We start from the raw sequence: 24,781 nt of genomic DNA on the forward strand, positions 1-24,781 counted from the left end.
TTAGCCTAATATTCGGGCTGTGTTTGACTTGGTTTGCGAGTGTTCACATCGATCATTCCCCAGCAAACAAGAATGGATTGAAATGGATTAAAATGGATTCAGACTTTCAGAAATACGGATTCACGAATGTTAAAATGAATCCTTTTTAATCCCGAATGTATTTTTATTTATTCATAGGAATTGCATAAAGCAAATGTTTATGCCTTTTCAATCCTGAATGCATTTTTATTCATTTATAGGAATTGTATAGAGCATATCTCTATGCTTTTCAATCTAAAAATAATATTAGCATTTTTCGTGCATCGTGAATACTACTTAATTCAGAATTGTGAATAAGAAGTCCAATTTTTTTAATTCAGTTAAATTAAAAAATAATGTCAGCAATTTCTGTACAACGTGAATACTACTCAATCCAATATTCTGAATATGAAATGCAGTTTTTCAATCTAATTCAATAAAAAAAGTTTTTATTTAAAAATGAACCATAAATGCTACTTAAATTATTCAAAATTATAAGTAGGTTTTCGTTTTAATCCAACTAAGTTCAAAAAAGTTGTAACGTAAAAATAATTGAGCTATGTTCTTTTGTTTCTCTTTCTCAAACAAGAATGGATTAAAATGGATTAAAATTTTTTTAATGCGTACTTTAAATCCATGAAAATGGATTGAATGGATTGAAATAGATTGGATCTGAGCTAACACTAGATTAATATTCGAAAAAAAATTTTTTCATGCATGAATATGTATAAATATGTACAAACATACATAAATATTCATAAACATACACAATTATATATCGAATGTTTATGAATATTTATGTATGTTTATACATATTTATTATACATATATTTATAATGAAGGACTCTTAATAATAATACAAAATAAATATAATAATAGGGTATACAAGAGTCAATACCAAATTAAATTATATATTAAAAAACGAAATATTACATGTTTCGGACTTTTTAGACCCTCTTCAGATATTTACATATAAAGATGTTTTAATATTGTTGAATATAAAAAAAATATACATCATAATCATATACATTTATATATCATATACATTTATATATCATATACATATACATATCATATACATACATATCATATACATACTCATACACATACATATACATACATATCATATCATATACATTTCAATATTAGTTTATAATCTGTACATTTCTTTCAGTTCATGATAACCCATGCAAAAGGTTCCGCGCGCGCGCGTGTCGGTGTGTACGCACAATACATATTATGCATAATACTTCTTGCTTACATTATCATGTTATATAATGAACGTAGATCCGTACCGTACGTAACAAAGTACATACCTTCTGAATGTAGTTGCACTAAATACTGCCATTCGGATTAGACGCATTTGTGTGATAACAATTGAACGTTAGATAGAGGAATCGAAAATGCTCGCCAAAAGATTGGAAGGCTGATTGAACAGAATTTCTTGATGTTCAATATGTCAAACAATATATAATTCGATGATATGATACTCGTCAACTTTCTATTAGTCAGTATAGTAATAAATAATATATAGTCAGTGTTTGTCAGTCACAGTTATACATTTTTAATTTTATTCCTGGACTGTGTCTACATCTTCATATTTTATTTAACGATTATTTATTAAAGAATACAATTTTATATAATTTATAACTCTGTGGATTTTACATTATGACTAAGATTATTATTATTATGTATGTAAATATCTGAAGAGGGTCTAATTCAAAGACCGAAACACGTAATATTTCGTTTTTCAATATATAATTTAATTTGGTATTGACTCTTATATGCCCTATTATTATATTTATTTTGTCATATATTTATACATATTCATGTATGAAAAATGTTTTACCGAGTATATATATATAGTATATTATTCCATCTTTAAATAAACTATGTGGTAATTTTTCTATTTGATAAACGAAAGAGTAAAAGTGTAAGAGAGTAAGAAAATAAGCTGAAGTTTATCAAAAGGTGGAACAACCCAGCCTAAGAGCATAAGAGAACAAGAAAATAAGACCTTGAGCTAATTTTTACCTAAAGTTGGAACAACTTAGTGCTCCCTCCTCCCTCCCCTTAAACTTGTGGAATAGAGAAAGCATCAAGGTCAAATTATTGAAAAGTTGCTATATAAAAGAAAAAAATATTACTTTACGAGCACATTGTGTCAGTTTGCTCTAAAGATTTATGCCGTGAGTATCAGTAAATTTTTACATTTTTCGTGACACTTATCTACGATTTTTTAATTCATGACGGTGATAATTGATTGATAGAGAGAAGTGTGAATATTTTGATTATGTATACTTGGCTAATTGCATTTGATTCGTATCCATTTTTTATTAAAAGAAATGTAATGTTCGATACTTTTTTATACACTTGGCGTTACATTTTCTTTTTTTTTTAAGGGGTTACACCACTTTGGACCTTCAAAAAGGTTATTTTTGGAAATTTTTGTGCAAAAAGGATAAAGTAAATTAAAAATGTATAAGGAGGTATTCATTATACATGAATTGAAATAAAAAAGATTAAAAAAAATTTTTTTAAACAAAATGGCAGCACTGCGCGGTTGATTGAAATAAGTCGATTTTCAGCAAGTGCCCAATTGGCATACAAGATTATTACGAAACAGTTTGACTTGGAACAAAAAACTAAAAATTTTTATTTTCTACATAACATTTACTGGACATTACCGTATCTTCTATGGTATAAAAACGAAAAAATCAGGGCTATTTTTATATAAAATGGATGTACCAACTGAGCACGAGCGTAGCATGGTGGACAGCGCGCAAGTCTATCATGCTAGGGGACTCCGGTTCGATCCAAGAAATTTTCACGCGCTCGTAACTCCTCTTTGGCGGTCTGGCAAATCACCAAGAGTATCTATTGCCAAGAAAACCTCTCAAAACTGCCGTCTGGAACCGGCGTTAAATTGTAGGTCCCTTACGTCTGTGTACAACCCGCGTGCGCACCACGAGCATACGTACGAGAAGTAGACCCGGTCCCGATATTGGGATGTTGCGCCATCGGACTGGATATACTAATTAGTGATCAAGTAAAGTCTATGAAATTCAAGGATGAGATTTGAATAAACAAAACTTAACTTTCATTTGAAATTCTTATTATTTTAGGAAAGTTAGGTCATTTTATCGATAGAAAATCATCGCTATAATTTTATAATATTATATATTACATATTCATTAAATAACAGATATATCTCTACATGTAAATGTATCTGTTAGTGACCGTTCGACTTTGTTTTGTCTCAGTTAGTGATTATGTTTGGCGTGATTAGTGATTAGTGTCTGGTATCAACAGTGACCACGATCAACCATAATTGCAATATGTTTTCAAGCAAATGATAAAAATGAAAGGAAAAGAAGGGGAATGTGTCTCGCACTTGTGATTTAATATCCGTTCAAACTTATTCGAATCTAACAAACAGATTTTATTGTACCACTAAATTAGAAAGAAATTTATTTACTTACAAAAGATTTATTTATAAATGATAAGTTTTTGATTCAGTGGTACAATAAGGCTTGTTTGTCAGATTTGGATAAAATGCGCTAAAAAAAGCTTATTTACTTATTAATGAATAAACTTGTTTCTGATTCTGTACAAAAGCCTGTTTGTTAGATTCGGTTAGATAAACTATCGTAAAACTAAGCAAATTGTTTAAATGGATATCCTGTCACAAGTGAGATACATTAATTTCCTCTTTTTCTCCTCTCATCGTTGCACTCTTTTCATCGTTGTACCCAACAATCATGCGCAATACGCTTCGAGCGTGCCTCCTTTAATTCTTTACGCAAATTAAAGATTAAAATCTTATTAAACGTGGGCACAGGTCTCACCGTGAAAATTTAATTTTATTCCGAAACGGACGATTCCAATGACCGATTTGAATTTTGTAGGAGGCAAAATGTCGCGGGGAGTCGGCTGCGGAAGAAATCGATATTCGCGCAATGGTGCCGAAGCCATAAAATCCGGAAGCCATTTCGTTGTTTTCACTCGTTAGAACGCGACCAATATCGAAAATATTAACGCCTCATTTGTTGAGCATCTCATATTTTGGTCGCACAAGCTGCCACACTCTGGTCACGACACCCATCACGCTGTACGCAGCTGTCTCTGCGGCGTAACGAGGAGCGTCCGTTGCGAAGCTCATGCCGTACATATACATCAACGGGGATAGATATAGCTGGTGCGGATCGCAAGCCGGCGTTCTTTCCAAGTCAGTCTACCGTCGCTGCTGGTGGCGGTACCCTGAGTTCCTGCAACGTTCTACCGCTTGCAGTTCCTCTATCACAGTAGTGTGATCGTGTCGATTGGCGAACCGCGGCCGATAGCGTGAGTTTATCGCGAATTATCAATACCGTAGTTTCTGCAGCAATAAGAATGCCGGGGGGCGCGAAAAATCGGAGTAAAAAATTGGAGCATTCCAGACGAGACCGTAAATGTCGATCGATACCCAGGTAGCACATAATCGTTTAAAAAACGTTTCACAAATGTTTCTTTGAAACGTTTCATAACCGGCTCTTGAAAACGTTTCTGATTGGTTAAAATGTCCACTCGAAAAACTTTAAGGAAAACGTTTTTTTTCTGATTAAAAAACGTTTAAGAAACGATTGAGATACCGCTTAAGAAACAATTAAAATACGATTTTTTCCTGTATCTGTGATAAAATCTTCTTTCTCACAGAATTATTAAAATAATGTATTCACATATGTGAATACATACGTATGCTTTCATAAAACAATTAATGGAGAGAGAGAGAGAGATGTGTATATATATATATTATATAAATTTTGTTCGGAAATTAGCGTATTAGAATATCATAGCAAGGTAGAGTAGACTAAACTGAGTAGAAAAGTGCTCTATTATTTTACAATTTTCGCAATAATTAACGAGATATCAATTACTAAAAATTATCAAATTTTTGGTATTGGAGTAATAATTTTTTACTCAAATACTATCAATTACTTTACAAAAAAACTGCAAGAGAAAAAATTGTTTATTTTCTTTTCATAGAACTTTAAGAATTTTTTCAGAAATTTTTATCAACTTTTTAGTATTGCATTTTCTTATTTTTACCGACATACAAAAATATTAAAAAATTCTGAAAAAGTACATGAAAAATACGTTTTTTAAATTATAATTTTAAAAACGTTTCCGGTGAAACGTTTCTTATTGATGCTTATAAAACATTGGATACGTTTAAGAAACGTATATAAAATATTTACATACGTGTGCTACCTGGATAACCTTCGACGTGCAGAATTTTTCACATACTTTTAGAATATTTCTTCATCTGCAAAATTTTTCAATCTATTTAAAGATCATTTTGCTTAAAATGCTGAGCGACCAGTAATCTTTAAATTGCGAATAATTTAAGTTTGGAGATTTTGAGAAATTTTGTTTAGAACATTGCGAGTGAACAACTACTTTATTTTTTATTTAATTTCATCTAAATTCATTTCAATGATTACAAAAACAGTTAAAATTAATTTGCAAAAAGATAGAAAAATACAAAATTTGGGGCAAAGTATCTAGTGCAAAACTTATCGTATTTTAAATCTTTTTCGCAACAGAAAAGTTAATGAACAACAAAGAGATAATAAATAAAGAACAAAACAAAATGTACGGTATGTATTAGAAACTTTATACTATGTTTTTATTTCGTATCTACTTATGTTACTTTTCTACGCAGTTCCTGTTATCATTATGCCGACTAAATACGTGGTTAAAAAGAAGCTATGATAAAACGAGTGTAATATTTGGTGTTACATTTGTAAATAATTCCAATAATTTTAAACATATAAATGTAAAAATCGTGGTTCTGATTAGTGCGAAGAATTTGAAACGCGGATTTGTCACGAAGTGATAATACACACCGGAAATGCGTATACAAACAATTCTAATCTTTCCGACGCCGCCACAATGGTCTAATCGCAGTTCGCAGCACAAAAAATTATAAATTTCGTGTTGATGCTACTATATATCATTTATCACGCAAAAAATATTTTGCTGCTTCAGCTAAAATTATAGCTGTTTTTTATATCTGATAGAAAATTATATATCACACACACATACGCATAGAATTTATAACACAAATCTAAATTCTATTTCTGTCATCTATATAATGCAATACTTATCCAATATTGCTTACTTGCTAGAAATTTATCTATTTTAACTATTTTTCGTTACAATTTTTCGTTATACTTAGTTAATTTTCGCTATAACTACAAGATTACTTTTTTGAGTGATTGTAAATTTTAGATCTCATCTCTCACAGAACATAATAAAAATGATTAATTATTTCATAATATTAATTATTTCAGATAATATATACTTTAATCAGATAATATACACTGAAAAAAAATATAGTCAATTTCAATAAATATTTAGTTGAATACATGCCAACTAGATATTTTTTAAATATAAAGATATGTTTATTTGATACAAGAAATGTTAATTTGATTTAACAATCATTTATTTTACTAAACAAATATTTATTTACTGTAAGTAAATATTTAGTTGGCAGTATTGAACCAAATATTTATTAAAATTGACTATATTTTTTTCTCAGTGTATATAATCATTAGATAATATTGTATATATTTAACAAACAATAACGGCGATATTAAACAATAGAGGAAAGTCACCGATACTAACATAGGTCTCCTTTATTTCTCAGAAACTAATTACTGCACTTTATTAATACTAATAAAATAATCTGTTATAATATTTCTTGCGATTTTGCGTTTTTCGTGATTTTTCAGATATTATAGGATCTGAAGACAAGAGTAAATAATTTAAGAGATTTTCATTCACCAATATATAGTAACTTTAATAATCATAATAATTTTATAAGCCGGACGTGTGCGCATTTTATTTTTACAACACATGTTCTTCGATAAAATATATGATGAGATATAACCTATAAGTTCAACGTTTGCAAGTGTTTACAACTTTTACTGGACTTTGAAAGTTTAATGTTGCAAATATTGAATTATTAATTTATAACTGCAATAATCACACACACACACACAGTATTAAATTTAGCATCAAATATAAAAGTTATTAAGAAATTATCTGACTGGGAGTTCGTCATTCCAGTAAAATCATAAACAACAATACAACTCGTGTAAATAGCAACGTCGTCGCGATGGGATATTAATCATTAATGGTCGGGAGTGTAAACAAAATTACCTTACTATATACGCCGTTGTAAATTGACGTTATCAACAAAAATTTATAATTTTTATTATTTTGGAACGTTCACAGCAATATAAAGCGCTTAAAATACTCAAATTAAATTCTTTATATTTTGGACTTTTTTTCACGTTACTGATTTAGACCACTGTGCGCTGTTGATTTCGTGCACATGAATACAAAACACAGAAACCAGTTTTTCTGAAACCATACATTGCCTAGCGGTAGAATCAGAAAGAAGCACAGTCTAATATTCTAACCTAACAGCCGACAGGATGCTAGCTTGACACAAGGAAACATCGTCGACCTTGCCTCGGTCGTAACGAATTCTAAATAAATCAAGCCCTTTAATCGTGATGCGTGACTAAAACTGGTAGTTCGATTGGCAGTGAATAAACTGTGGAAGGTTGAGTCAGTCCGACGTGGCTCGTAAAACTGCGATCATAAAACGATCGATATTGTATTCCCGTCGAGCTAATTCTCGCATTCGGAGTGAGAAATGAAAACAGGACAACAAAGAGACGCTTTTGTGGAGACTTTTATAAAAACTTAATTTTATTAAATGCACAATTTCGTCGTTATTGTACTTCACGTGCACGTAATGAAACTGATATCAGGTTCCATACATGATAATAAGTTGATTTTATATAAATGTAAGAAACGGAAAGAATTAAAGTTTACGTCAGAAATCTCCCAAAAGTCAATTATTTGGCGCTTCTTGACCTCTTTATCTAAATTTAACGATACATCCTACCGTCATGTAACACAAGTACATACTTATGTGCTTATTATGATTAGCTGTAATTCACCGAGCGCTCGATCGAACACTCGCGCGGCCGAAGTTCAACGCGCTATATTTCCATAATGGCGCATGCGTGTAAAATTCCGGGGTGACTGTGGTTCACCTTGCTTATTACGTTCTACACATGTCACGAATAAAAGCTGCATAACCGTGTAAAATGTAAAAAAAAAAAATTAAAAACTGAAAAATATATGAGAGAAAGAACGGTACGTTTATTTCTTGGAAAGGAAACTTTTGACATCCTGAATGTTACATGCATGCTATTATAATTCGCTATAAAGCTGCCATTTTATGCAGCTAATAAAAGCTGACATTAAATATTTTATTCTCACTCCATCAATTTTATTAGCTGTAATTCACAGAAGTGTATGAATTCATGGAATTCATATACAGTAAAGTTACGCTCAAAGTTCGATATTGTTCAACTAATAGGGAAACATCACAAAATACACGACATGACATGTCATGTTCATGGAATTGTATGTCTTCCAAGATTAATTTTGGGAGCAAAGCAAAGAAAAAACCATGTTCGCTGCGATTTTTGAAAATGGGTGCTACCTAATACTTTTTCTTTTTTAATAATTGTATTCATTTTCGTATAAAATTGTCATTTTTATTAAAATGAAAAAGCTAGCGAAAATAAATAAGTTCTTCATTAGTTTAAAGCCAGCGAAGATACGCTCCATGAAAAGGAAGCTGGAAAAGAGCAAACAGCTTTTGAACTGCTTTGATTGTGAGAGAAGTGGGAATAAAAAGGCAGCTTTCCTTCGCTGCATAAAATTGCATCTTAATATGAAGAAAGCGCAAAATTCCGAGCGATCCCTGTCATCTGCCAAAAGAAGAGCGTATCCGAATATTCACAATTATCACCTTCTTCTGTAGTTACAATAGCTGTAATTCATTTTATTTCCACTATTGAAAATGTTCTTCGCTGAGATAAAATTATTCTCCTAGATTTAAAAGTATAATCAATCAGCATAAAATGTTTATTAAACTTTTTATTAAACGTTGATTTCTAATGAATTGATGATTATTGACGTAGAACGTAATTCATAGTGTGATCTTATATATTAAGATTATTTACGATTACGAAACACTTATATCATTTTATTAAATAGAGGACATCTTGCCAGTCTTATCACTGCCAGACTTAAAAATTTGAATATAAAGACTCGTTTCTACTGAAGCTCATTGACGTACTGGTTAATTTTTTTTAATTTATAAAAAAGAAAATTTTTCAAATTCTTCTCTAAGTAAAAACCATGATTTTTATATTTATATTTTACATTTAAAATATTATATAGCATCATTCCATTTTCTTTTACTTTTAAATAACACAATAGATTCCACTCGTTTTGTCATGCCTTTTTTTAGTTACGTATTTTGTCTGCATGTGTAATCAGTATAATGATAAGAATATAGAAGCTGTGCGAAAAAAGTATAGATAAGAAGCAAAGATGAGACATAAAAAATTAGCACAAAGTTCATTATCTTCTTAATATACATCCTACACTTATTTTGTTTTTTATTTATTCGCACACTATACTTTGTTCTTTATTTATTATCTCGTTAGTTATTTATTAACTTTTTTATAGCGTAAAGAATATAAAATAGGACAAATTTTGCGCTAATTTCTTCGCTTACAAATTCTTTGAATTTTCTGATTTTTTGCACGTTAATGTTAACTATTTTTGTAATTAATTCTTTAATTCTGCTCGAATTCAGTTGAAGTTAAATATAGGGATGCACCGGATATTCGGAAAATATCCAGTATTATCCGGCATTTTTTTTTACTATCCGACCGGATAGTTGAATATCATTAGTATCCGGAAATATATCCGGTTGAAATTTTGATATCATTAAATTGTTGAATTTTTCTTATATAAATGTTCTAGAAACAAGTTTGCATATTCATGATGCTATAATATCTTATACATTGTTACAAAATTACAATCTTTTTCTCTATAAGCTTTTTTTTTTTTAAAGACACTCGGAATCCGGTCGGATATCCGGAAAATGTCGGATATCCGATTTGAAGCAATTGTCTTCTCGGATATCCGATCGGATACAGAAATCCCATGTTACATTCTGTCCGGATATCCGGTAATTTTACGATCCGATGCATCCCTAGTTAAATAAATAATTCGATAAAATTTAACAATAGTTATATTAGAGATGGCTTAATAACATAAAACAAATGGGAAGGAGCATACAGCCACACACGCAAGAAGTTTTTTGTCAAAGTCAAAAATGTAATTTTACATTTTCAATGTTAAATATACGACTTTGGCAATAAAATTCTTGCGTGTGTGGCTGTATACTCCGCCCCATTTATGTTTTAATTTAAATAATTCGAATTATTTATTCGTGATATTTTGTCAATTGCCTTTAAAGAACTATCGAGTTTAAAGAAGTGGTTAGCCTTGAGATCATGAATAGTAGTCATAATTTTATAACTGGGCTTTCAAGCGTTTCTCTTTTTTCTCTTCTTTCTTTGAGTCATTCATTGCTGAGCGCTTAGTTCAGTTTCAGTTGAAATTATTCCTTCTCGCATCGCGTTTCTCCGCTGATGTCAAACGACTCGTCGCAACGCGGAAGAAAGTATCGCGTAATGACAACCGCTAGCTGAAGATAAATTGTTTTCGAGAACTCCAGTGTGGGAAGATCGTCATGGACCTTACACCAGAAGGCAAAGCAAATGGAGCCGATAACGGTGTTCGTGAGAAAGATGCCTTCAACAATATCAACGACGTTACATGTACGTCATATCTTTCAAAAATGGCTGCAGTGGACATCGAATTCAATGACGTGACATATTCAGTACCGATCCCTCGAGGTAACCAATTATTTTTTGAGATTGTTATGCAGTCTATTCGGTAAAAGCATGACCTACATATCTTTCGTGCCTTATCATGGTTCGATTAATTATCAACGATGTTTATTGTTTTACAACGTTTTTTCCATTTGTTTATTTTTACATTTTTATAATCGTTTCTTGTGTCGTTTTCGAGTGTGTATAAATATAAAGAAATAACTTCGAGTTTTTTCAAATTAAAGAATTAGTGTCCGTTTTTGGGTCAATACATTTAAGTACTTTACCCAGGAATTGGACAAGATTGCGTGATTTAGCTAAATAAGTATCGAATTTTATATTTAAAATAACGAGGATCACTTCTTTTAATTATTTTGAAATTGGGATAATTTATTTGATAATCGATTTTAATTAATCTATGATTTAGAATAGATTTATCTTTATTGTAAGAAGTTTTATTTGCTTTTGTTATTAATAAAGCAATTATTAAAAAAGCAGTTTTATTTGCTTTTGTTATTAATAAAGTTATTTTGAGAGAAATATTTAGATGGATTTCAATTGGATTTTGGAATTGATGAAATTTTTAGTAAAGCGGGAAAGGATCAATGTTTAAAAATAAATTTCGTTTAATTAGAAATTTGATCCTTTTAATCTGGACACGCTGTCCAGCCCTTTTAGGCATTCAAAACTGATTGATTTAACAATTTCCACAAATCAACACTCCTCGAAAAGATTTAGACTATCGTCGCACTCCTCGTCAGCGATAGTTAATCATTAAATTTGTTGCTACTCTCTTTATCAGTGACAGGTTTTTCAAATCAATGAATTCGGCTTGAAATTAATCTTTAATTTGAAAATAATTAATAAGAGTCAAAGATCAAACCAACCAATATCAACAAAATTAATTTACCTTTAATAAGCTGATTTCCACAGATATTTTATTATTTGGATACAAGGTTGGTCCTTTCGGTGCAAAGTTCTCGCACGACTAATTGTTCACTACTTTCATACTTTAGTGATAACAACCCCTCGCGCGGGTTTCTTACCACTTCCTACTTAGGAATGCTGCGTAAAAAAAAGTTGGGAAAATCTCTCGACGAAATATGAGTTGCTATTAAGCCTGATTATCGTTTGAGACTCTCTTGTATTGTTTTTTTTTTTATTTCAAATCTAGTTATAAAATTGTTAATGTTAAATAAACATAGAGTCATAAATTGCTAATTTTATGTTATTAATTTGGAAAAGAATTACTTAAGAAAATATAGTCACGTAACGCTAATATGAGATACCCCGAAAAATCGGTAATAAAACGTAAAGTACATCAGTATTGTGCAACTAAAAAACTTTATTTAATATTTCTAAAATACAAACAAACACAGTCAATGTGCGCGTAAAATAAGCATGCGATGCATTGTACCCAGGACTTGTCTTCAGGTGGTTGAAACCAAGCCTCGCAGAAACAGGTACTTCAGCAATGATTTTCACTATGACTAGATCTTATTCTATCACTACATGAAGAATTTATTGCCAACTATTTACTTATTAAATAATAAACAAGGTTTGAAGGCTCATCTCAACGAAACTTGAAGACATCCAAATTCTAAAATCTTTTTTTACAACGACTACAAGTGTGATCTAATAATGAATTTTTCACTAAATAGTTTTCAATTCAAGAGCAATAAATTCATGGTAGGACCAATAGATAGCGTTTATTAGCAGAAACGTCGCTATTTCATATTAGGCGCCTATCTCATAATAGGGAGTTTTCCTCTATTGTCTATTTTTGTTATTTATTGAATGCCAAGAAGAATAGAACAACGTTTGTGTCGACTGTGTCTCTTAACAGGGAAACAGCTTATGTTGTAAAATTGGTAAGAAATATGCCTTAAAAATGTGAACAATAATTGACAATGGCGGTAACTGGATGACTTATTAAAAAAAAAGCGTTTAATGTTTATTGTGTAGGGCATTTGTAATTTTTTTACAATAAATAGTTTAAAGGTTATATTGATTACACTTTTATCGGACAGATGGTATAATTAATATAATAAACATATAATTAACAAAAAAATCTCAAACTTTTTGTATACTTCAAACCGGAAACGTTTCACGAGCGGAATGACTTTGTAATGATATTTAATATTTTTTTCTTGGAAATTGAGTAACCAATTACACATCCTAAGATTAATATACAATTAAATATAATTAACCAAAAAAGCTCCAAGTTAAATAACTAGCCGGAATATTTTCTTCGTGAAATACATAATTTCGCAATATAATCTTTTCCTATGAATCCGGGAATGTTCTAATTACTCTTACAATTGTTGATAAAAAAAATAATCGATTCTACAAGATGATGGTTCGTTACATAATCTAAAGACCGACCTATTGTAAAGAATGTGTTTTACGTAAAGCTATTAATCGTAAAACAATCTCACATCACAATGTATACCGCATAATAACACAGGTCTGCAAGGTTTTGTTGATTGAAATTTAACAATGTTTTCTTATGTAATTTTTTGCGCTGAATCCGAATCCGATTGCAGAATTGCTCTATCACGTCAAGATTTCAAGACGTCTTAATCTGAAACTGCCAAAAAGCCGTTTTTAATCATATTTAAAATTAAATTAAAAATTGAGAAAATTTTGTTGTTAAATCCATCAATGGTAATCATTTACTACTATACAGTCCCTTCAAAATCCATTTTAAACCATCTCAAAGCGATTTTTTCTTTCGGAGATATACCAATTCAAAGTTTGATAAATTGTACCTCGTAGGAGCCTAGTCTCTAAGGCAAAATGGATGACTCCCCAGCCAGTGAAGGCAAGGTGGATGACTCTCCGGTTATTTAAGTTAATTAAGTTGCTTTTACAATGATTTATGAAAACTTTTTCTTTCTTAATTTAATTTTAAATATGGTTGAAACCAGTTTTTTTTGGCAGTTTCAGGTTAAAATATCTCGAAATCTTGACGTAATAGAGCAATTCTGCAGCCGGATTCGGATTCAGTATAAAAAATTACATAAGAAAACATTGTTAAATGCACCAAGCAACTTTTAACACCTCCAATTTTGCAGGCCTGTGATGATTGAAACATTCAATTACGTTCAACATTACCATCGAAGCATTTATTTCTGATAAAAGCACATTAATCATACGAAATGCTGATGCACAGTTACACTTAACAGTATAAATTCTCTTATATATATATATATATTATATATCAAACGAACAATTTATTCTAATAAAAAAGAATAGTATCTCACAATTTGTCTCTACCACAGCAATATTTCCAGCATGTAGTATTTTTTTTATCAAATGTAATCATAATGTTGCATAATTTCCTGTAATCAGCAAAAGTTTGAAATTATGTTTCGCAATTTACTCGTATACTTGTATGAATCTTCGCGTCAACTCTATAATTCTTAATAACAAATGTCACGATTATTTTAATTCTTTATACTACTATTGCTTTCGTTAACACAATTAGCTTTCAATAATATGATTGAAGCGTGTGAACAATAAGCAGAAAATATGTTACGTAGTAAGTATTATACATATCGAGTTGTAATTACAGATCGGAGTCTGCTAATTAATTGGAGAATGATAAGTTGCCTGTACAAAGTCCAGCACAACTTTTCAGTTTGCAAAAGTGGTGTCACGCTCTACATCAAAGAGCATCTCATTTTATACAAAAACATCAGCGGCATATATATATTTGCAATATATTAATTATCAATTACACATTGACGAGAGAATATTATATATTAAAAAAAAAAATCTTTTAGAGAATATTAACTTAGGCTTTTCTGTCGCAAGTTTAAATTATTTTAAAAAATCATTCCTTCCGAAAATAAACAGTTATTTGAAAATTTTTAATTTTTGTTATTTTGTATTACATTCTACGAATTAGTACTGAAAGAGATCGATGCGTTTTATTCAAATACCTTACTTTTCGAAAAATTAAATTGTTCATAAAGTTCTTTATCAATGCTATCGTTTAAAAAAGCAGGAAGATTGAGACTATTGGTTTAATTATAATGATTTTGAAGGTCGTCAAAAAAGTCATTTCAATACAAACGCTGACAGACAAACGAACGGGAACCTTGATGAAAATGAAGTAGACAATCGTAATTTACATTGTTAATGTATTTCAGGTCAAGTATTGCAATAAAGAATTGCTTACGTCATGACAATGTACCATTTCTCTTAAAAAAAAAAACTTCGTAAATTTTATAAAAAGTATGCAAATATAATAAGGAGATGTGAGACAATCACACAAAGATATAAAGTGTAAAGTAATTGACGTGCAGATGGGACATTCCTCATTTTTCCGATCGTGTAAAAATGTTAGCATACATTTTCGCTAAAGTGTGTTAACACAATACACACTTTGTTAGATTATGCATGTGACGTCTTTGCGACTGTAATTGCTTTAAAAGTAATCTTGAACTTTGATCACGTTTTTATCACGTCATCAGAAATGCTTTAAATCACAGTCAAGTTAATTGCAATATTTTTACAATTATGCTTCTATACGATATTTTGTACAATATCATCACAGAATATGCAATTCAGATTCGCATATCTTAATATAAGTAGATCGTGTAAATTTTATCTGAGGTTTTATTAGAGGTCATAAAAATTTAAAGATACGACAGTTTAATTGGATTAATGATAGTGATCTAACAAATTTATTATCAATTTAGTATTAATTCAATGTTAAATTATATTTATTCGCCCACGGAAAGAGATCCATGCGTTTTAAAACTTCCATTCAAATACTTTTCTTTTCGAAAAATTACATTGTTCATAAAGTTCTTTATCAATGCTATCGTTTAAAAAAGCAGGAAAATTGACTGTTGATTTAATTATAACGATTTTGAAGATCGTCAAAAAGTCATTCACAAATGCTGACGGACAAACAAACGGGAACCTTGATGAAAATAAAGTAGACAACCGTAATTTACATTGTTAATGTATTTCAGGTCAAGTATTGCAATAAAGAATTGCTTACATCATGACAATGTGCCATTTCTCTTAAATAGTAAACTTCGTAAGTCTTATAAAAAGTATGCAAATAATAAGGAAATGTGACAATCACACAAAGGTTTCTTCTAGGAATGCACTGGAATTCGTAAAATTATCAGATACTGGATATCGGATATTAGTAAGAAATGTAACATCGGATATTCGGGAAGGCAATTTTTTGAGTCGGATATCCGATATTTTCCGGATATCCGACCGGATTCCGAAACAATGTTTTCTAAAAAAAAAAACTGAAAACTGTAGAGAAAAAAATTGTAATTTTGCAATGATATATGAGATATTATAGTATTATGTGAATATGTATACTTATTTATAGAACATTTATATAATAAAAAATGAACAATTTGATGATATAAAATTTCAACTGGATATATTCTTGTATACTAATAATATCCGACTATCCGATCAGGTAGTAAAAAAAGTGCCGGATAATACCGGATATGAGATATAATACTTTTCGGATATCCAGTGTTATCCCTAGTTTCTTCGATTCAAAGAAATGTTCCTTTGCTATAAGGTTAAAAACAATTTCTTTGATTTGAACGTTATTTCTTTGATTTAAACATCACTTTTTAAAATTAAATAAATTATTTTATTTAATTCAAAAAATGATGTTCAATTTAGAAAAATAGATATTCCAGAAATGCCGGGTAATCGACTACGCAGATTTATGTTGAGATTCGATTTGGAAAGAGGAATTAAGATCGATTATAAAATCGAGGCACGTATTGTTGTTATTTCGCTGACACAACACAATATTCCGCTCGCTCAAGCAAATAATTATAAGTTTTTATTTGTTTCTGATTCAACTCTTGCTCTCAGCAATTGTTTCTCTTGCCGAAGATTCCACCACCTCAGAAAATAAAATTGCTACTTAAGCACTTCTTCTTTCTTTTGTTATACTCTATATTTACCGCTACTGCACGTACGTGATTACGTGCGATATAATTTATGTCAATACCATTCCATGAGAATATTGTTGCGCACGACGTAATATGAGTTTCTTCGGGCAACGAAGCGTATAACGGCAGAGCTAACGCGTGAAGTAAACATGATACGATCAGCGTATTTCATTGATAATGAATTAGCACACTCTATCGTTTTGCATCAACAATTTTCTAAAGGACGAGATACAGTTTAAGGCAATTACCTTGCTCTCGACGTTTAATTAGATGTCATGTGTGAACAACCGTTAGCAATGCGACAGCTGATGAGAAAATCATTTCGCGTGGAACTTAGAATATGTTATTTTAATAGAAAGATATATTATATTAATACGCACAGTTGTGTCTGTAGCAATTTTTCAACGTATACGGAAAGATTTTGTTGAATTATTTAAAAATTTAGCTAAATACAGATCTAAAAATAATTCGATGGACCATCAAAATATTGTACATAAAGTTACGTAAGAATTTTAAGCATGATTAGCAATTGCTACAAAAATGTTTAACATTCTAACAATCAGTTTGAGTATTTTACATAATTATTTTGATGGTCTAACAAAATTATTTTTAGACTTGTATCTAACTAAATTTTTTAATGTTTCAGCAAAACCGTTCTTTTAATGTAGGAATCGCAAGGAATCTCCTTTACACTGAAAGTCACGTTTATATGTCACGGAATCGGATTCATGAAAATATCATGAACTTATGCGGTATCTTCCTTCCGCAAGAAATTTACGCACAATTTCCGACGGTGAAACGTCGTGAAATTTCTCGCGGTCTGCAACGAAGATCCGTAATGCGATTATAATTTGCAACATCTCGCTTTCTATGCGGGCGTAATATACCCGACGTTCCTCTCACTAATATGCTCACTGATAACCTTCACTTAATCTACTGTTAAAACTAGAAATTACTAAGTTAAGATTGTAGCATCTGGATTTTAATTTTTCATTTGATATATTAGTTTTTTTCAAAGAGTAGTAATTTGTGTGTGTGTGTGTGTGTGTGTGTGTGTGTGTGTGTGTGTGTGTGTGTGTGACAGAGAATTAAAGTTCCTATTACTTGGGTTGGAATAAAAATTAAAAAGACCTTCAATAAGAATATCTTTGAAGAAAAATTAAAACTACTATTAATTGGGTTGGATACTTAAGTTTGATTCGAGAAGCATGTATGCTTAGCACCTTTTTTTACCTTTTTTAAAAAGATAAGCTTGTACTGATATCACGCATTTTGTAGGGACGCACGTCTTTATAAACAATTCACCTTATATCCATATAATTGCTCGATAACATACATCATTTTCATATTTTATCAATGAAACATCAACACAAATCTTTGAATCTCTTTGAGCGAATCTTCACCCGAGAATAAATGTAGCTATCAGCCATTATCTACATAAACCACAACAGATTCCGTTAACATCACTCATTCTTTACAAAGAGGAAAAGAATACTTTGAAACCGTTTTTTTTTTTACATAATCTTAATACGTGTTTCCATTAAATGATGCTCATGTAAGAGCAGACATCGTAATTAAAAATAAGTTACGCTCCTGTATTTATAGACGCATTAATTTAAGTGACTATTATAAAAAAATGGATGATCAATGACATACGAAGGAGAATCAATCTGTAACTATATGGCTTGTTTGTACGCTTACCTCTAATATTCTTTTTTTTACCGAATAGAATGACAGAAGAATAATTCTGTTTGCAGTACCTTATCTCGGCAAACAAAAATGCGCCGGTTATAATTCAATTCATGAAATATAATTCATTTCATTTGATGAGAAATATGTTACATATACACATTATAATTATAACTGATATAATTGCGTGAATGATTCATGGATACTATTTCGCACTTATATATTGTATGGCGTGTGCACAAATAAACTGGATCGATTATATTATCAGACCTGTTTTTTGTCGTTGCACTGGATTGCATTAAAACTTTTCATCTCGCCTTCATCTCAAACTATTAGGCGTTAAACTTAATTCCTGCCGTTTTTCGTCTCCAAAATGGATTTGTTTCGAAGGGAAGATGAATGAATACCTTAAACAAAATAATTTCCTCCATTTTCTACTTTATTACTAATTAATAATACTTTATTAATAATACTTTGATTAAGGTATTTCCCTTCGAAACAAATCAATTTTGGAGGCGAAAAACGGCAGGAATTAAGTTTAACACCTAATATAAATATTTTTACTTCATTTTAAATACACTACCGTTAGAAAGAACAGATCTGTTCATACAGTACAGAATGGTGAAAAAACGTTGTTGAAACGTTACTATGGTGCTTTCCAACAAGAGATACAGTGTCTCGGTGAATCATAGTATCTTTATGTTTGCCAAAAATAAAACGATCACTGTGTTACACTGTGTCTCCTGCTGGAAAGCATCATTTGTTGAATGTTGAAGTGTAAATGTTTTTGCAACATTGAATCTATATTGATTTTCCTACATTGATTATTAATGTTGCCGCAATGTTAAATAATTTTTTGATGATACAAAACGTTGAAAGGACGTTGCTGAGACGTTGCAATATTGAATGTTGAAGTGGGGATGTTTCTTCAACACTGAATCTACGTTTCATAATGTTGATGCAACCTTCGCATTTCTGAGATACTAACATTAGTGTGCTGTATATGAGATCGCTTCCTTCCATCACGTCATGATGCATACCACAGCTTGTGCCGCGTGTGAAAATGGCCGAAGATTACGTACATATCCTAATCATAAAAAATCGAACATATCCTAATCATAAAAAAATAAATACGAGCCAAAAAGGAAAATTTCGGAGGAGAATATCTTTGCAGTACAGCGCGGTAACGCGGAACACACGAAAGCGGCATATAATATCTATATTTAGCATGATTTCGATGCGCATCGCTTCACTTACGTTTGACGCATGAATCGGTAGTCTCAGGTCAAGAAACCTTCTTTGTGATTCTGCAATGGCTAACGATTGAAGCGTGACTCATGTTTTCGCACGGCGTGTTAGATGCACTGAAGCGATGGGAATACACGAGTTGCGGTTGCCTCTTTTTTTTCAAAGGATACGGTGAGAGAATGATAAATGAATGCTAATGTGATGTTGAATGTGATAACTGAAGGAGAATAGCCGCATCTTGTAAAAATCACACATAATTTGTACAATTCACGGTCAACTGTTACATAACATAGCTACGTTTTTTGTTCCTGTAGCTTCACGTGGAGAAGCATGAAATTTTCCGCATTAAGCAAATTCATGTGAGTTGTACAAAAACGATGATAATAAGCACTTAACGGTATATTATTATTTAAAGTATTTAATAGAACAGTCTGGCAAATAAAATGTCACAAATGAAACGAATTACTTGAATGCCGACAGTAAAAAATAGATATTAATTAAAAGTAACTCAAGCAGAACATTTTTATATATAGCCGTATATTTCATTTTTATACATATATCTATTGATTATAAATTATCGCAGTATAAGGTGGTTAATGTATCTTCCTTATTTTTCCCGTAATTTAATCATTATTCTATACAAATGCAAGTATATATATGTATATCTAATGTATACATTTGTGTATTTACATAAAGAAAAGATGATAAGGAAATGTCATATGCTAGTATTTTTACTGTATATTTCTTATCAGTCATTGTAATAATATCAGTAACAAGTAAGACCGTGAACTCATTAAAGGTATAATGGAATCTGCCTGCACTTAAAACAACTTCTCTACAAATAATATTGAGTATTCACATTAAAATATATCTATTGAATATTTCATGATGCGATCAATTATTTCTTACATTACAAATGCATTTCAAATCTCAGTTAACACAAGTGAATTATTCAGAGTTTATTAGTTCTTGTGTTTGACAAAGAATTCTGATACGCTCAGCAGACAAAAATTATATCTTTACAACCGATTGATATGAATTATTGCTAACTAGTTCAAGGAGATGTCCAGAGGTCCATTTTTCCTCGCTTACCTCATATATCTTATAAAAAGCATTAACAATGACGCATAGTTTCATCATCTATAAATCGCTTACTATCTTACTAATGGACTCTACTGGCAATTAACTTTATAGTTGATATTATTATTAACAAGGTTGTAAGGCAAATGCAATATGTTAAGAATTACTTGTAAAAATTACAAATTATTCTAAATTGCATTTAAAAGTAATACAAAAAAATTAGAGACAGTTGACCATCTGGATTAAAACTTATTTCAGTAAAAAGTAATATTTTTTAAATGTGTACTCTAATAGAAATATATATGAAAATATATTATAAAATAATGATAAAAATCTCAATTTTTTATATAAGTATTTTATGAATTCAAAAATATTTATGTAAAGTTACATTGAGATGCAGACATTAATTGTTTAGTAAATAAAGAAAATATTTATGTGTTATAAACTAATTGGCGAATTTCAATAAAATTTTGCACAAGTCACTTTTAGTACTTAAAATATTTATATAAAAAAATGTATATATTTGTTATTATTTAATAAATTTTTGTTTATAACAATATAAAATAAAATAAATAATTTATAAAAATGTGTTGCTCAATAAAAGTAGAATGGTATGAGTTATTACAAAAACGAAGGATTCTTAATTTAAAAACGAGAATTAAATTAAATAACGAGAAAATAAAGGATACATAAGAGTCAAATGTAATAAAGTATATTAAAACATGAAAAATCAAAAGAAAATATGAATAATATAATATTCTATAATTGATTAAAATATGATATATGTTTCGGTCTCACGATTGAGCCTTCTTCAGATATACATACAGGAGATGTTACATTATCTAATGCTTTCATCTGAAACCAATCGAAAAGATAGAAAAAAATTATACATAAAGTAATGATGGGCAGTGAAAAACTTTGCTGAGAAACGGAAATCACTCGCAAACGGCTGGATGACCGGTTGTTTAAAATTTTCTTTGTTCTGGTAACAAGCCAAGATAGAAATAAATTAAGAGAATAATAAAAAATTGAGTAAAATCATCACTCTGGTTAAAACAACTTATCTAGCTGGCCATAAAATAAAATTTCACATGTCGAGAAGATGTTCCTTTTATTCCATCATTGACGGATAAATTTAAAAAATTTAATAGAGATAATATTAAGGTTTCTTTCTATAGTACGCGAACAAATTAAGAAAATATATTAAAGTACATAAGGATTTAATCTCTGAAATGTTAAACATTAAAAAGCAAAAAACAGTTTAAACCTACAAACAGATACAGAGTTTACATAAAGCTTACATACTATTAATAAACAAAATCTGACTTGTTACCAGAACACCAGAAAATTTCAAACAACCAGTCATCCAACCATTTGCGAGTGATTTCCGTTTCTCAGCAAAGCTTCTCACTGGCCATCATCATACTTTACGTATAATCTTTTTCTATCTTTTCGATTGCTTTCATCTAATGTAGAATGTTATGAACACAACTTTCACATGTATGTAGTTTGTTTAAAGCAATATGAATATGTGTTTTATACCTTTACAACCTCCTTAAGATAGTTTCATTGTTTTTAAAGTAATCATACTCGTTCATTATCTGGCAACATGATATATCTCTTACATCATATTGATCATACTAATTAGTGTCCGATATTTTAATCGTAAAAATGTTATTGTCACTCAGGCGTAAAATGCCACTTGACTTTCTGTAAAATTTACAGAATCAAAGTCGATTCTAAGGGGACTCAGCGGGCAATTCAAGTCGGGCGAGCTGACAGCGATTCTAGGTCCTTCCGGTGCTGGGAAATCGACACTACTCGACATTCTTGCAGGATACAGGTTATTATTTAGATAATCTTAAAGTCTAATGATCACTTAAACGTTGAATTAAATTGACTAGTCTTATTATCTCTCTTGCGTTGTTAGTTGTTAAAGGTCAATTAAATCCGGAAAAACCTACTGTAGTTATATAAGATAGTCTTTTGGAAAATTCCAGCGTAAGTAAAAAAATAATGAGAATATGTAACTTATGACTATCAGTTTTCAATTCTGCGTAATGCTTTAATGAACTATTCCATGGTTGCATAAAATGGTCTTTTAAGAAATATCAGCATAAATGAAAAAAAAAACAATTAAAATACATAATTCATGATTGCTTCTCGGTGATCATTCAACAAGCATGATTTTATAATTAACCCTTACCGTACTAATATGGGTAACTATAGTGACCGAGCGATTCCTGTTCGTGCAAGTTTCTTTGAGTCTTTCGGTAATTATAAATTATACTACATTTTATTATTTTCCAAAATAAAGAGTCAATATTTATTCTAGAAAGTTAAAAGTATGTTGGTAAATCTTTAGAGATTTTTTAAATTGTTTTGAAGAGGTGAAAAAACGAAGAGAATTGAAGTGACCCTTGATGGTATGGATGAGGATACCAAATTGTAGATGGTACGGTAAGGGTTAAAAATAAATATATTATAATAAATATATTATAACGCTTTTAATTATAAAATCATGCTTGTTGAATGATCGCCGAGACGCAATCACGAATTATGTATTTTGATTGTTTTTTTTTCATTTATGCTGATATTTCCTAAATATAAATATCCTAGAAATATAAATAGAATCTCGAAGTATAAATAATATTATATTATTTATACTCCCTTCGAGATTCTATCGATTTTAACATTCTTCATCAGGATTAGATATTTACATTAGTATATACATGCAAGGTGATTATGTTAAACACTACATTAATCACGTAAAACTTTGCAGCAAGCTTTAATAGTCCTTGATTTCAAAATATACTTACAGGTCGAAATAATTAATGATGTTAAAATTGCAACACATTACGTTAAACTACATTCTATAAAAATAGCAAGCGATGAAAAACTTTTCGACACGCTGCAAAAATGCAATTTTTTCCTTTTTCTTTTCTATGTATTTAAAGAAATAAAACTTCTGCAGATGTAGGGGCATAAGTGGCTCGATAAATATTAATGGACAATTGCGAGACATGCGCGAATTCAAAAAAATGTCGTGTTACATCATGCAAAATGATCTCGTGCAACCGAATCTCACGGTTTTCGAGGCAATGTCCTTCGCCGCCGATTTAAAGCTTGGTAGAAGACAAACGAAATCTCAAAAATGCGCTGTTGTAAGTAAACACCTCAGCCTTTTACTATAATAGTAACATCTTATACAGCGTATACCGGAAAATGAATTAAAAATTATGTAAGATCGAAGGACTTTAAATTACAAATTAAAAAAAAATTAATATAATTTGTGACATTACAGCCTATTATAAAGCAGTAAGCGATAAGACGTTTTCCGGTGTACCATAAAAACATGGAATTTTCTTTTCCTGTGCAGCAATAAAATGATTTGAAATTTGAAGACTAAAAATATGCACAGCAAAACTGTACTAAACGACGAATCGATCAATTTTTCAGAAACAAACTCTCTAAATTTCTTTAAAGATCTGTCGATTAAATGTTCACCAATAATTTAATTGTATATAATTGAGTTGTATAAAATTAAATACCGTCAGCTGTATTTCTTTATGCAAATCAAATCATACAATAACCATATCTCTCTCGTTTTTCTGCGATGAAGGTTTTTTGCTTTCACATGGTATCATTCATAATCTAGTTTCAATAATTTGTTTAACAAATTTATCTTAAATGTCTACTAAGAATTTTTCTTATTAGAGAAAAATGCGTCAGCGTAATATTTTAAATATAACTATATTATATTAAACGTTTTCTAACTCGTAAAAAATTTAAATATAATTGTGATTAAAAAAGGGAGACAAAAAATTTTCCACAAATTGTATGTGGATGAATAATCGCGATATTTGATTATTTATAAACGTTTTAAATCTTTTTTTGCACTTATATATTATATAAAATTGCGATTGACAATTCAATATTTAACATTTTTCATGCGAGATCGAGTGGCCATCA

At 30.2% G+C, this 24,781-nt stretch overlaps 1 protein-coding gene across 3 annotated transcripts in view; it reads left to right on the top strand.

Moving 5' to 3' along the window:
* The first annotated feature begins 4,224 nt into the window (after positions 1–4,224).
* The window catches only part of LOC108763651 (ATP-binding cassette sub-family G member 1), a 29,005-nt gene continuing 8,448 nt past the window's right edge, over positions 4,225–24,781 (top strand). Inside the window, exons 1-4 of one of the 3 annotated variants that reach the window (XM_018511481.1) lie at positions 4,225–4,362; positions 10,551–10,865; positions 22,535–22,652; positions 23,784–23,973. In XM_018511481.1, coding sequence (XP_018366983.1) covers positions 10,700–10,865; positions 22,535–22,652; positions 23,784–23,973 — 474 coding nt within the window. In that variant the 5' untranslated portion in view covers positions 4,225–4,362; positions 10,551–10,699. The other 2 variants (XM_018511480.1, XM_018511482.1) reach the window with 2 other exon arrangements.

Source organism: Trachymyrmex cornetzi, unplaced genomic scaffold (assembly GCF_001594075.2).
Source record: "Trachymyrmex cornetzi isolate Tcor2-1 unplaced genomic scaffold, Tcor1.1 scaffold372, whole genome shotgun sequence".
NCBI classification, from domain to species: domain Eukaryota; kingdom Metazoa; phylum Arthropoda; class Insecta; order Hymenoptera; family Formicidae; genus Trachymyrmex; species Trachymyrmex cornetzi.